Here is an 11958-nt window from a genome sequence, read left to right as displayed (position 1 = left end):
ACACAAGGCTGCGGCTTTCGGGGAAACTGAGGCACTGCCCGGGGGGGCGGTGCCAGCACAGGCCACGCCCCTTATTTGCATATTAATGAGGCTACAAGCCACGCCCCCTGCTCCGGTTGGGTGGGGAAAGGCAACACTCGGCAACCGGCTGCGGCAACCGTATCCCGCCTGTATCCCGGCAACCGGTCCCAGCAACAGCCTCCCGCCTGTATCCTGGCAACTGGCCTGTATCTTGGCAACAGCTTCCCACCGTATCCTAGCAACCGTGTCCTAGTGACGGGACCCCCCACCCGGCTGGGGGTCCGTGGCCGCGAAGCTAAGCAGGGTCCGCCCCGCGCCGGGCCCGGATGGGAGACCCCACTGCTTCTCCCCCTCCAGGCCCAGCCCCAGCGGCCCCCTAATTAGCACCATGGGTTAATTAATTAGCATGACCCCCCCCACCTCGCCGAATTGCCGAGGCCTCATTAGCATGCTAATGAGCTCATTTGCATGGCGGGCCCTGCCTCCCCCGTCTAATTAGGCGCCGGCGGAGAGGGGAGATTCTCGGGTGTCTCGTATGAGGCTGAGCCCCCCCCCCCCCCCGCTGCCCCCCCCCGGCACAGACAGGCCGGAGCCCGCTGCGGTTCACACACAAAAGGTTTAATCGCCTCCAGGAGCGGGGGGGCCCCGCGGGCCTGGGGGGGGCACAGGTTTTTAATGTAAAAACTTGTGTTGAACACTGCGACGGGCCCGGGGGGGGCGGGGGGCTCCGGGCGGCGGCTGGTGGGGGGGGGGGCCGGGGGGGTAAGGGGCAGGGTGGGGTGGGGCAGATTGGGGGGGTCAGGGTGCAGATGGGGGGTGCAGGGTGGGGGGTCAGGGTGCAGATGGGGGGGTCAGGGTGCAGGTGGGTGCGGGGGGGGGTCAGGGGCAGATGGGTGCAGGGACAGATGGGGGGGTCAGGGTGCAGGGGGGGGATCAGGGTGCAGAGGAGGGGTCAGGGTGCTGGGGGGGTCAGGGTGGGGGGGTGCAGGGGCAGATGGGGGGTCAGGGTGCAGGGGGGGGTCAGGGTGTGGGGGGGTGCAGGAGCAGATGGGGGGGTCAGGGTGCAAATGGGGGGGGTCACAGTGCGGGGGGGGGTGCAGGGACAGATGGGGTGGTCAGGGTGCTGGGGGGGGGATCAGGGTGCAGAGGAGGGGTCAGGGTGCTGGGGGGGGTCAGGGTGGGGGGGTCAGGGTGCCCGGGCTGGGGGCCGAGCCCCCCCCGGGGGTATCCAGACCAGCCAGATAGGAGGCCCCGGCGCCCGGCGGGCCGGCGTCCGTCCTCGTTAGCGCTAACGAACCGCCTCCGGCGCGCTGCCCGGGGCGGCGGTTCTCGTGTCTTCTGTGCAGACGTGTCTGTGGCGTGTCCCGGCGGGCGCCCGCCGCCTGTCCCTCCGCCTGTCCCTCCGCCTGTCCCGCCGGCTGTTCCTTCGGCTGTCCTAAGGCACCGCGGCGGAAGAGCGAGCCGGGCCGGGCGCGCGTGGCGGGGGCACACGCGTGTCCCGATGCACACACGTGTCCGAATGCACGTGTGTCCGGGTGCACACGGAGCAGGGTGCACACGCGTGTCGGGGTGTGCACGCCTAGCAGGGTGCACACGCGTGTCCGGGTGCACACACGTGTCCGGGTGCACACGCGTGGTGCAATGCACACGTAGCAGGGTGCACACGTGTCCGGGCGCACACGCGTGGTGCAATGCACACATGTCCAGGTGCACACGCGTGTGCAGGCACGCACGCCTGGTGCGATGCACATGTAGCAGGGTGCGCACGCGTGGTGCGATGCACACATGTCCGGGTGCACACGCGTGTGCGGGCGCGCGCGCCTAGCCGGGTGCCCCCACGCGTCGCGGGGTCCCAAGGGTGCACACGCGTGTGCGGGATGCGCACGGGTCCCGGGGTGCATACGGGTGCCCTGGGGGGGGCACATGGAGGCGGGGAGGGGGGGCACCCCAGGGTGCACGCTGGTTCCCGGGGGGGCACTGGGGTCCCGGGTGTGCTCAGGGGCACCCAGGGGTGCCAACAGTGCTCAAGGGCACCCAGGGGTGTATGCAGGTGCTTGGGGGGGGCAGGGGCACCCAGGGGTGCCAAGGATGCTCGTGAGCACCCAGGGATGGATTTGGGCACCCAGAGATGGACTCGGGCACCCAGATGTGCCACAGATGTGCACCAGCACCCAGGGGTGCCTGGCACACACTCAGGCACCCAAAGACGCACACAGGCACCAAGGGTGTCACGGATGTGCACAAGCACCCAGAGGTGTCAGGCGTGCACTGGGGCACCCAGGGGTACCCATGAGCTCCCAGAGGTGCCATGGATGTGCACAAGCACCCAGGGGTGCCCAGCACACACTCAGGCACCCAACGAAGCCAAGGATGTGCACAAGCACCCAGAGGTGCCAGGCGTGCACTGAGGCACCCAAGGGTGCCAGAAACGTGCATAAGCACCCAGAGATGCCAAGCGTGCATATGGGCACCCAAGGGTGCCAGAAACGTGCACAAGCACCCAGAGGCACTCGGGCACGCAGGGGCACCCACGAGCACCCAAGGGTGCCAAGAATGTGCACAAGCACCCAGAGGTGCCAAGCGTGCATATGGGCACCCAAGGGTGCCAGAAACGTGCACAAGCACCCGGAGGCACTCGGGCACGCAGGGGCACCCACGAGCACCCAAGGGTGCCACGGATGCACGCAAGCACCCGGAGCACCCAGCACGCACAGGGGCACCCAAAGCTGCCTGCGGGCCCCGGAGGCGCCGCGTGCCAGCACCCAAGGGTGCCGGCGGCCCCGGCGCGGCTCACACGGTGCTCTCGAGCATCCACTCGGTGCTGCCGAAGGCCGGGCGCCGGGGCGGCGGGGCGGCGTCGAGGCGCGAGGCGGAGCCGTGCAGTCGTGTCCGTGCGCGGCGCGGGTAGCTGTGGCTGGGGAAGAGCCCGCGGGCGCCGTCGAACGAGTGCCGCTGCCGCGGCGGCCCGCCGCCACCCATCGCACCCATCGCGCCCGCCGCCGCACCCATCCCGCCCGCCGTCGCGCCCGCCGTCGCAACCGTCGCGCCCGTCGCAACCATCGCGCCCGCCGTCGCAACCGTCGCGCCCGCTGCAACCGCCGTCGCGCCCGTCGCGCCCGCTGCACCCACGGCACCCGGCGCCTCGGGCCCCGGCGCAGCACCCAGCCCGGCCTCGGGGTCGTCGGGGTGCTTGGCGCCCGGCGGGTGGGCGCCGTTGGTCTGCGAGCAGACGCTGTGCACGGCGGCGGCGGGCGGGCGGCGGCGGGCGCCGGCCGCCTTGTAGCGCACGGTGAGGATGAGGATGAAGACGAGGACGGAGGCGGCGATGGCGCCGCCGATGACGATGATGATGGTGCCGCCCAGGAAGTGGGGGCGGGCGGCGGGGCAGCGGGGGCCGCCGGCGGCCGTGGCGAAGCGCACGCAGCCCACGGCCCGCGCTGCCGGCAGCGCCGCGCCGCCGTCCTCGTACAGCGCCAGCACGCACAGGTCGTACTCGCGGCCCGCCGCCAGGTCCGTCACCACGAAGGTCTTGCTGGACGAGGGGATCATCCTGCGGGGAGGCCGCCGTCAGGGCGGGCGCCGGGGGGGGGCACCGAGACCCCCACCCTGCCGTGCTGGTCGCCCGGGTGATGCACCCGGTCGTGCGTGCTCGTGCAATGCACGGGAATCTGCATGCTGGTGCGATGCACTAGGACGTGCAAGCTGGTGCAATGCACCCGGATGTGCGTGCTCGTGCAATGCACCGGGACGTGCGTGCTCGTGCAATGCACTGGGATGTGCGTGCTCGTGCAATGCACTAGGACGTGCGTGCTCGTGCAATGCACCGGGACGTGTGTGCTCGTGCAATGCACCGGGACGTGCGTGCTCGTGCAATGCACCAGGATGTGCAAGCTGGTGCAATGCACCCAGATGTGCGTGCTCGTGCAATGCACCGGGACGTGTGTGCTCGTGCAATGCACTGGGACGTGCGTGCTTGTGCAATGCACCAGGATGTGCGTGCTCGTGCAATGCACCGGGACATGCGTGCTTGTGCAATGCACCGGGACGTGCGTGCTTGTGCGATGCACCAGGACGTGTGTGCTCGTGCAATGCACCAGGATGTGCGTGCTCGTGCAATGCACTGGGACGTGCAAGCTGGTGCAATGCACCCAGATGTGCGTGCTTGTGCAATGCACCGGGACGTGCATGCTCGTGCAATGCACTGGGACGTGCGTGCTCGTGCAATGCACTGCATCGTGAATACTGGTGCAATGCACAGGAATCCGCACGCTGGTGCAATGCACCGGATCACACACGCTCGTGCAAAGGACTGGGACATGCGTCCTGGTGCAATGCACGGGATTGTGCATGCTCACGTAAGAAGTTTGCTCATGCACGCTGGTGCGATGCACGGGTTTGTGCGTGCTGGTGCGATGCACGGACCCGCACACAGTGCTGCAACGTGGCAGCTCGCACCTCGGGGTGCAACGCGCTGCAGCGGTGCACTGCACGGACGCGCGTGCGGCGGGGCAGGGCAGGGCCTTGCACACGGAGGTGCGATGTGGCCCTGTGCAACTTCGTGCACCGCTGTGCAATGCTTTGCACCCCCTTGCAGGACTGTGCACCGCTTTGCAGCGCCGTGCAGCCCCTTGCAGCCCCGTGCACCGCTGTGCAACGCCGTGCACCCTCGTACAGCGCCGTGCACCACTTTGCAGCGCCGTGCAGCCCCGTGCACCACCGCGCAGCCCTGTGCAATGCCGTGCACCCTTGTACAGCGCCGTGCACCACTTTGCAGCACCATGCAGCCCCGTGCACCACCGCGCAGCCCTGTGCAATGCTGTGCACCCTTGTACAGCACCGTGCAGCGCCGTGCACCCTCATACAGCGCCGTGCACCGCCGCGCAGCCCCGTGCAGCGCCGTGCACCGCCGCGCCGCCCCGCTCACCGGTAGACGAGGCTGTCGTCGAGGGAGCTGTTGTACTGGATCTGGTACATGCGGACGCCGGGCGCGGGGCGCTGGGCGGGCCAGCGGATGCGGGCGGAGGAGGCGGTGAGCTCGGCGGCCACCACGCGCCGCTCGTGGTCCCCGGCGCCGTCCCCGGCGCGGGCCATGTCGGAGGGGCTGGCGGCGGGCGGCGGGGGCGGGCGGGCGGCGGGCAGCGGCAGCGGCAGCACGGCCAGCGGCACGGGGGCTGCGGCCTCGCCGGCGGCGTTGGAGGCCACGCAGGTGAAGGCGCCGTGGTCGCCCAGCGTGGCGGCCCGCAGCTCCAGGGTGCCGTCGGGCCGCAGCGCCCGCCGGGTGCCGTTGCGCACGGGGCGGCCGTCGGGCGCCAGCCAGCGCAGGGCCGGCGGCGGGTCGCCGGCGGCCGCGCAGCCCACGCTCACCGCCTGGCCCTGCAGCACGGCCCCGGCGCTGGCCCGCGCCCGCGTGATCAGCGGCGCCTGGCACACGAAGTCCTCCTCCGGCACGGCCCACAGCGGCCGGTCGGCCAGGCGCGCCGGCGTGGCGCACGTCTCCAGCCCGCCCGGCGCCCGCCGCCGCAGCCACAGCAGCTCGCAGTTGCAGTGCAGCGGGTTGCCGCCCAGCGCCAGGCTGGGCCGCCCCTCCGGCCCCCCGCCCGGCTCCGGCAGCGTGCGCAGGCGGTTGGCCGTGACGTCGAGGCGCGCCAGCTTGGGCAGCCGGGCCAGGGCCCCCGGGGCCACCCGCTCCAGCAGGTTGTGGTCCAGCGTCAGGGTGTTGAGGCTGCGCATGGCGCCGATGGCCTCCCAGGGCACGCTGGCCAGGTTGTTGTAGGAGAGGTCCAGGTCCTCCACGGTGGCGGCGAAGGCGGCGAAGGCGGCCGCCTCCACCCGCCCCAGCTGGTTGTTGGCCACGATGAGGCGGCGCAGGCTGGCCAGGCCGCGGAGCTGGGCCCCGCCGAGCGCCAGCAGCCGGTTGCCGTCGAGGTGGAGGGCGCGGAGGGCGCGGAGGTCGGCGAAGGCGCCGGGCGCCACGTGGCTGATGGTGTTGCGCGAGAGGGTGAGGTGCACCAGGCTGCTCATGTTGGCGAAGTCGGGCCGGCGCACGGCGGCGATGAAGTTGTCGGTGAGGCGCAGCTCCACGGTGCGGCGGTCGATGGCGGGCGGCACGAAGAGCAGCCCCGTCTTGGCGCAGAGCAGCGTGGGGCTGGGCGCCGCCGCCGGGCAGATGCAGCGGCCGGGGCAGCGGGGCTGCGCCTGGGGCCGCGTCACGGCGCCCAGCACCACCAGCGACACCAGCAGCTTGGCCATGGCGCCCGGCCCCCGCCGCCCCCCCGGCGCTGCGGGAACGGAGGCACACGGCGGCACTCAGCGGCGGGGCGACGCGGCGGGGCGACGCGCGTTGGGACGCGGCGGGGTGACGCGTGTTGCAATGGGGCAGGGGGACGCGTGTGGCTCTGTGCGTTGCAACGGGGTGACGTGCATTGCAACACGGCGGGGTGACGCGCGTGGGGCTGTGCGTTGCAGCGGGGTGACGCGCGTGGCGACGCGGCGGGGTGACGCATGTTGCAATGGGGCAGGGTGACGCCTGTGGCTCTGTGTGTTGCAATGGTGTGACATGCATTGCAATGGAGCGGGGTGACACACATGGCGCTGGGCATTGCAACAGGGTGACATGCATTGCAATGGGGCAGGGTGACGCGTGTGGCTCTGTGCATTGCAACGGGGTGACATGCATTGCAACACGGCGGGGTGACGCGCGTGGGGCTGTGCGTTGCAACGGGGTGACATGCGTTGGGACGCGGTGGGGTGACACACGTGGGGCTGTGCGTTGCAACAGGGTGACACGCATTGCAATGGGGCAGGGTGACACGTGTGGCTCTGTGCATTGCAACGGGGTGACGTGCATTGCAACACAGTGGGGTGACGCGCGTGGGGCTGTGCGTTGCAACAGGCTGACGCATGTTGCAATGGGGCAGGGTGACGCGTGTGGCTCTGTGCGTTGCAACGGGGTGACATGCATTGCAATGGGGCAGGGTGACGCGCGTGGGGCTGTGCATTGCAGCAGGGTGACGCATGTTGCAATGGGACAGGGTGACATGCATGGGGCTGTGCGTTGCAGCGGGGTGACATGCATTGGGACGCGGCGGGGTGACGCATGTTGCAATGGGGCAGGGTGACGCGCGTGGGGCTGTGCGTTGCAACGGGGTGACATGCGTTGGGACGCGGCGGGGTGACACACGTGGGGCTGTGCGTTGCAACAGGGTGACACGCATTGCAATGGGGCAGGGTGATGCATGTGGCTCTGTGCATTGCAACGGGGTGACGTGCATTGCAACACGGGGTGACACGCATGGGGCTGTGCGTTGCAGCGGGGTGACGCATGTTGCAATGGGGCAGGGTGACGCGTGTGGCTCTGTGCGTTGCAACGGGGTGACATGCATTGCAACACGGCGGGGTGACGCGCGTGGGGCTGTGCGTTGCAACGGGGTGACACACGTGGGGCTGTGCGTTGCAACAGGCTGACGCATGTTGCAATGGGGCAGGGTGACGCGTGTGGCTCTGTGCGTTGCAACGGGGTGACGTGCATTGCAATGGGGCAGGGTGACGCGCGTGGGGCTGTGTGTTGCAGCAGGGTGACGTGTTGGGACACGGCGGGGTGACGCGCGTGGGGCTGTGCATTGCAGCGGGGTGACGCATGTTGCAATGGGGCAGGGTGACATGCATGGGGCTGTGCGTTGCAGCGGGGTGACGCGCGTTGGGACGCGGCGGGGTGACGCATGTTGCAATGGGGCAGGGTGACGCATGTGGCTCTGTGCGTTGCAACGGCGTGACATGCATTGCAACACGGCGGGGTGACGCGTGTGGGGCTGTGTGTTGCAGCGGGGTGACGCGCGTTGGGACGCGGCGGGGTGACGCGTGTTGCAATGGGGCAGGGTGACGCGTGTGGCTCTGTGCATTGCAACGGGGTGACGTGCATTGCAACACGGCGGGGTGACACGCGTGGGGCTGTGCTTTGCAATGGTGTGACATGCATTGCAACACGGCAGGGTGACACGTGTGGGGCTGTGCGTTGCAGCCGGGTGACATGCATTGCAATGGGGCAGGGTGACACGTGTGGGGCTGTGCATTGCAGCAGGGTGACGCGCGTGGCAACGCAGCGGGGTAACGCATGTGGGGCTGTGCGTTGCAACGGGGTGACACGCATGACGACGCGGCGGGGTGACGCGCATGGGGCTGTGCGTTGCAGCGAGGTGACGCACATGGCAATGCGGCGGGGTGACACGCGTGGGGCTGTGCGTTGCAGCAGGGTGACACACGTGGGGCTGTGTGTTGCAGCGGGGTGACGCATGTTGCAATGGGGCAGGGTGACGCGTGTGGCTCTGTGCGTTGCAATGGGTCAGGGTGACACGCGTGGGGCTGTGCGTTGCAACGGGGTGACACATTGCAACAGGGCAGGGTGACACGCGTGGAGCTGTGCGTTGCAACGGGGTGACACATTGCAACAGGGCAGGGTGACACGCGTGGGGCTGTGCGTTGCAACGGGGTGACACATTGCAACAGGGCAGGGTGACACGCGTGGGGCTGTGCATTGCAACGGGGCGACACGTTGCAACGGGGCAGGGTGACACGCGTGGGGCTGTGTGTTGCAACGGGGTGACGTGCATTGCAACACGGCAGGGTGACACGCGTGGGGCTGTGCGTTGCAACGGGGTGACACATTGCAACGGGGCAGGGTGACACGCGTGGGGCTGTGCGTTGCAACGGGGTGACACGCGTGGGGCTGGGCGACGTGGGGGGGGGGCACGTGGGGGGGACCCGTGCAAAGCGTGTGCCCGTGTGCGAGGCGTGTGCGAGGCGTGTGCGAGGCGTGTGCGAGGCGTGTCCCCCCCCCGCGCCCCCCCCGCCTACCTGTGCTCAGGGCTCCATGGTGCCGCCGGGTGCCGCCGCCTCCGGTGCCTGCGGGGGGGGGACGGGGGGGGGGACGGTGCTGAGCCGCCGCGCCCAGCGCCCCCAGCGCCCACCAGTACGGACCAGTACGGACCAGGATGGACCAGCACCCACCAGCACCCACCAGCATGGCCCAGCATCCACCAGTACCCACCAGTATGGCCCAGCACCCTCCAGTATGGCCCAGAATGACCCAGTACCCGCCAGCATGGACCAGTACCCACCAGCATGGACCAGTACCCACCAGTACCCACCTGTATGGACCAGTACCCGCCGGTATGGCCCAGAATGACCCAGTACCCACCAGTATGGTCCAGTACCAACCAGCACCCACCAGTATGGCCCAGCACCCACCAGGATGGCCCAGCACCCACCAGTACCCACCCATATGGACCAGAATGACCCAGTACCCACCAGTATGGCCCAGCACCCACCAGGATGGCCCAGGATGGCCCAGTACCCACCAGTATGGCCCAGAATGACCCAGCACCCACCAGTATGGCCCAGTACCGCCCAGCACCCACCAGTATGGCCCAGCATGACCCAGTACCCACCAGTATGGCCCAATATCAACCAGTACCCACCAGTATGGCCCAGAATGACCTAACACCCACTAGGATGGACCAGTATCACCCAGAATGACCCAGTACCCACCAGTATGGCCCAGTATCAACCAGTACCCACCCATGTGGACCAGTACCCACCAGTATGGCCCAGAATGACCCAGCACCCACCAGTATGGCCCAGCACCCACCAGGATGGACCAGTATGGCCCAGCACCCACCAGGATGGACCAGTACCAACCAGCACCCACCCATATGGACCAGTACCCACCAGTATGGCCCAGAATGACCCAGCACCCACCAGGATGGCCCAGTACTGACCAGCACCCACCAGCATGGCCCAGAATGACCCAGTACCCACCAGTAACCACCAGTATGGCCCAGTACTGACCAGTACCCACCCGTATGAACCAGTGCCAACCAGTACAGACCAGTGTGGCCCAGTATGGCCCAGTACAAGCCAATACAGCCTGGTGCAGCCCAGTATAACCCAGCACCCCCCAGTACAACCCAGTATGCCCCAGTACAACCTGGTGCAGCCCAGAAGCACCCAGCACCCCCCATGATGGCCCAGTGCAGCCCAGTATGGGCCAGTATAACCCAGTACAGCCCAACACAGCCCAGTATAACCCAGTAGGGCCCAGTGCAGCCCAGTATAACCCAGTGCGGCCCCATATGGCCCAGTGCAGCCCAGTATGGCCCAGTATGACCCAGTACAAGCCTATACAGGCCAGCAGAGCCCAGTATAACCCAGTACAGCCCAGTACTGCCCAGTATAACCCAATATAGCCCAGTATGGCCCAGCACAGCCCAGTACAACCCCGCATAGCCCAATACGGCCCAGTACAACCCAGTGCAGCCCAGTATGACCCAGCATGGCCCAGTCCTACCCAGTACAGCCTGGTGTGGCCCAGTATGAACCAGTTCAGCCCAATACAACCCAGCACAGCCCAGTATGATCCAGGACAGCCCAGTACAGTTCAGCACAGCCCAGGGCAACCCAGTATGGCCCAGTATAACCCAGTACAGCTTTGCACAGTGGAGTCCAGCCCCGTACAGCCCATTGCAGCCCAGTACAGGCCAGTGCATCCCAGTACAGCCCAGTGCGGGCCAGTATGAACCAGTGAAGCCCAATACAACCCAGCACAGCCCAGTATGGCCCAGCACAGCCCAGTACAACCCAGTGCGGGCCAGTATGAACCAGTGAAGCCCAATACAACCCAGTATGGCCCAGGACAGCCCAGTACAGCCCAGGACAGACCAGTACAACCCAGTGAGGGCCAGTATGAACCAATTAAGCCCAATACAACCCAGCACAGCCCAGTATGGCCCAGTACAGCCCAGCAGAACCCAGCACAGCCCAGTATGAACCAGTGAAGTCCAATGCAACCCAGCACAGCCCAGTGTGGCCCAGTACAGCCCAGCAGAACCCAGCACAGCCCAGTATGAACCAGTGAAGTCCAATGCAACCCAGCACAGCCCAGTATGGCCCAGGACAGCCCAGTACAGCCCGTCCCCTCCATGTGTCCCCTGGCTCTGCCCAGACACACGCATGCACACGCGTGTGCCCCCAACACGCGTGGGGGGGGGAGGACTGTGCGCAAGGGACCCGCTGCCCCCCCCAACCTGCCCCTGGGGGCAATGCAGGGCGGGGGGGGGGAGGCCGAGGGGCACCAGGACCCTGCGGACACCCGGGACCTGCCCCCCCCCCGTTACCATTCCCCCCCCCCAACTCCCCGGTGCCCCCCCAGTAACATCCCCCCCCCAGGCCCCTGGTGCCCCCCCAGTTACCTGGTGCCCCCCCAGTAACTGGTTCCTCACCCCCCGCTCCGGTAACTGCCCCCCCCCGGTAACGGGGCCCAGGCCCCCCCAATATCTGCCCCCCCCCCGGTAACCGGTTCCCCTCCCCGGTAACCGGACCCCTCCCCCGTTAACTGCCCCCCCCTCCGGTAACTGGTCCCACCCCCCCCCCCCGTATCGCCCCCCCCGGTATCTCCCCCCCACCCGGTAACGGCCCCCCCCGGCCGCCCCCCGCCGGTGCCGGTACCTGGGGGGGGCTCAGCCCCCGGCCGCTCCCATGGCGGCTCCGCGGCCGGTGCCGGGGGGCGCGGGGGGGCCCCGGGCCCGGTCAGGCCTCGCCCTGCCGGGGGGCCATGGGGGGGGGCGGGTAAATACCGGGCCCGGGGGGAGCGCGATCGGGCCGGGGGGGGGGACCGGGATCGGGGACCGGGATGCTGCCGGGGGGGGGGGGCGGGATGATGGGGGGGGACCGGGATGCTGCCGGGGTGGGGTGGGGGGCCGGGATGCTGCGGGAGGCACCGGGATGCTGGGCAAATCCCGGCCCCGGTGATGGCACCGGGATTTGGGGCGGGGGGGGGGGGCGGAGAACCGGGATGGGGGGGGGAACCGGGATGGGGAGTGGGGGGGATGGACCGGAACGGCGGGGGGGACCGGGAGGATGGAGGGGGGGGACCGGGAGGATGCG

The 11958-nt window shown here is 68.7% G+C and overlaps 1 protein-coding gene across 1 annotated transcript; it reads right to left on the bottom strand.

The window, feature by feature from the left end:
• Positions 1-1143: 1143 nt before the first annotated feature.
• Positions 1144-11608, bottom strand: LRFN1 (leucine rich repeat and fibronectin type III domain containing 1). Its single transcript, XM_064503045.1, has 4 exons — positions 11521-11608; positions 8872-8919; positions 4946-6299; positions 1144-3571 (listed from the first exon to the last, which is right to left on the bottom strand). The coding sequence occupies exons 3-4, from the start codon at positions 6268-6270 to the stop codon at positions 2812-2814; spliced, it is 2085 nt and encodes a 694-aa protein (XP_064359115.1). The 5' UTR covers positions 6271-6299; positions 8872-8919; positions 11521-11608; the 3' UTR covers positions 1144-2811.
• Positions 11609-11958: the final 350 nt, after the last annotated feature.

This window comes from Dromaius novaehollandiae, chromosome 34 (assembly GCF_036370855.1).
Source record: "Dromaius novaehollandiae isolate bDroNov1 chromosome 34, bDroNov1.hap1, whole genome shotgun sequence".
In the NCBI taxonomy this organism is placed as follows: Eukaryota; Metazoa; Chordata; class Aves; order Casuariiformes; family Dromaiidae; genus Dromaius; species Dromaius novaehollandiae.
Note: the sequence above shows the minus strand (reverse complement) of the source record. Positions and strands in the feature narration are given on the sequence as shown.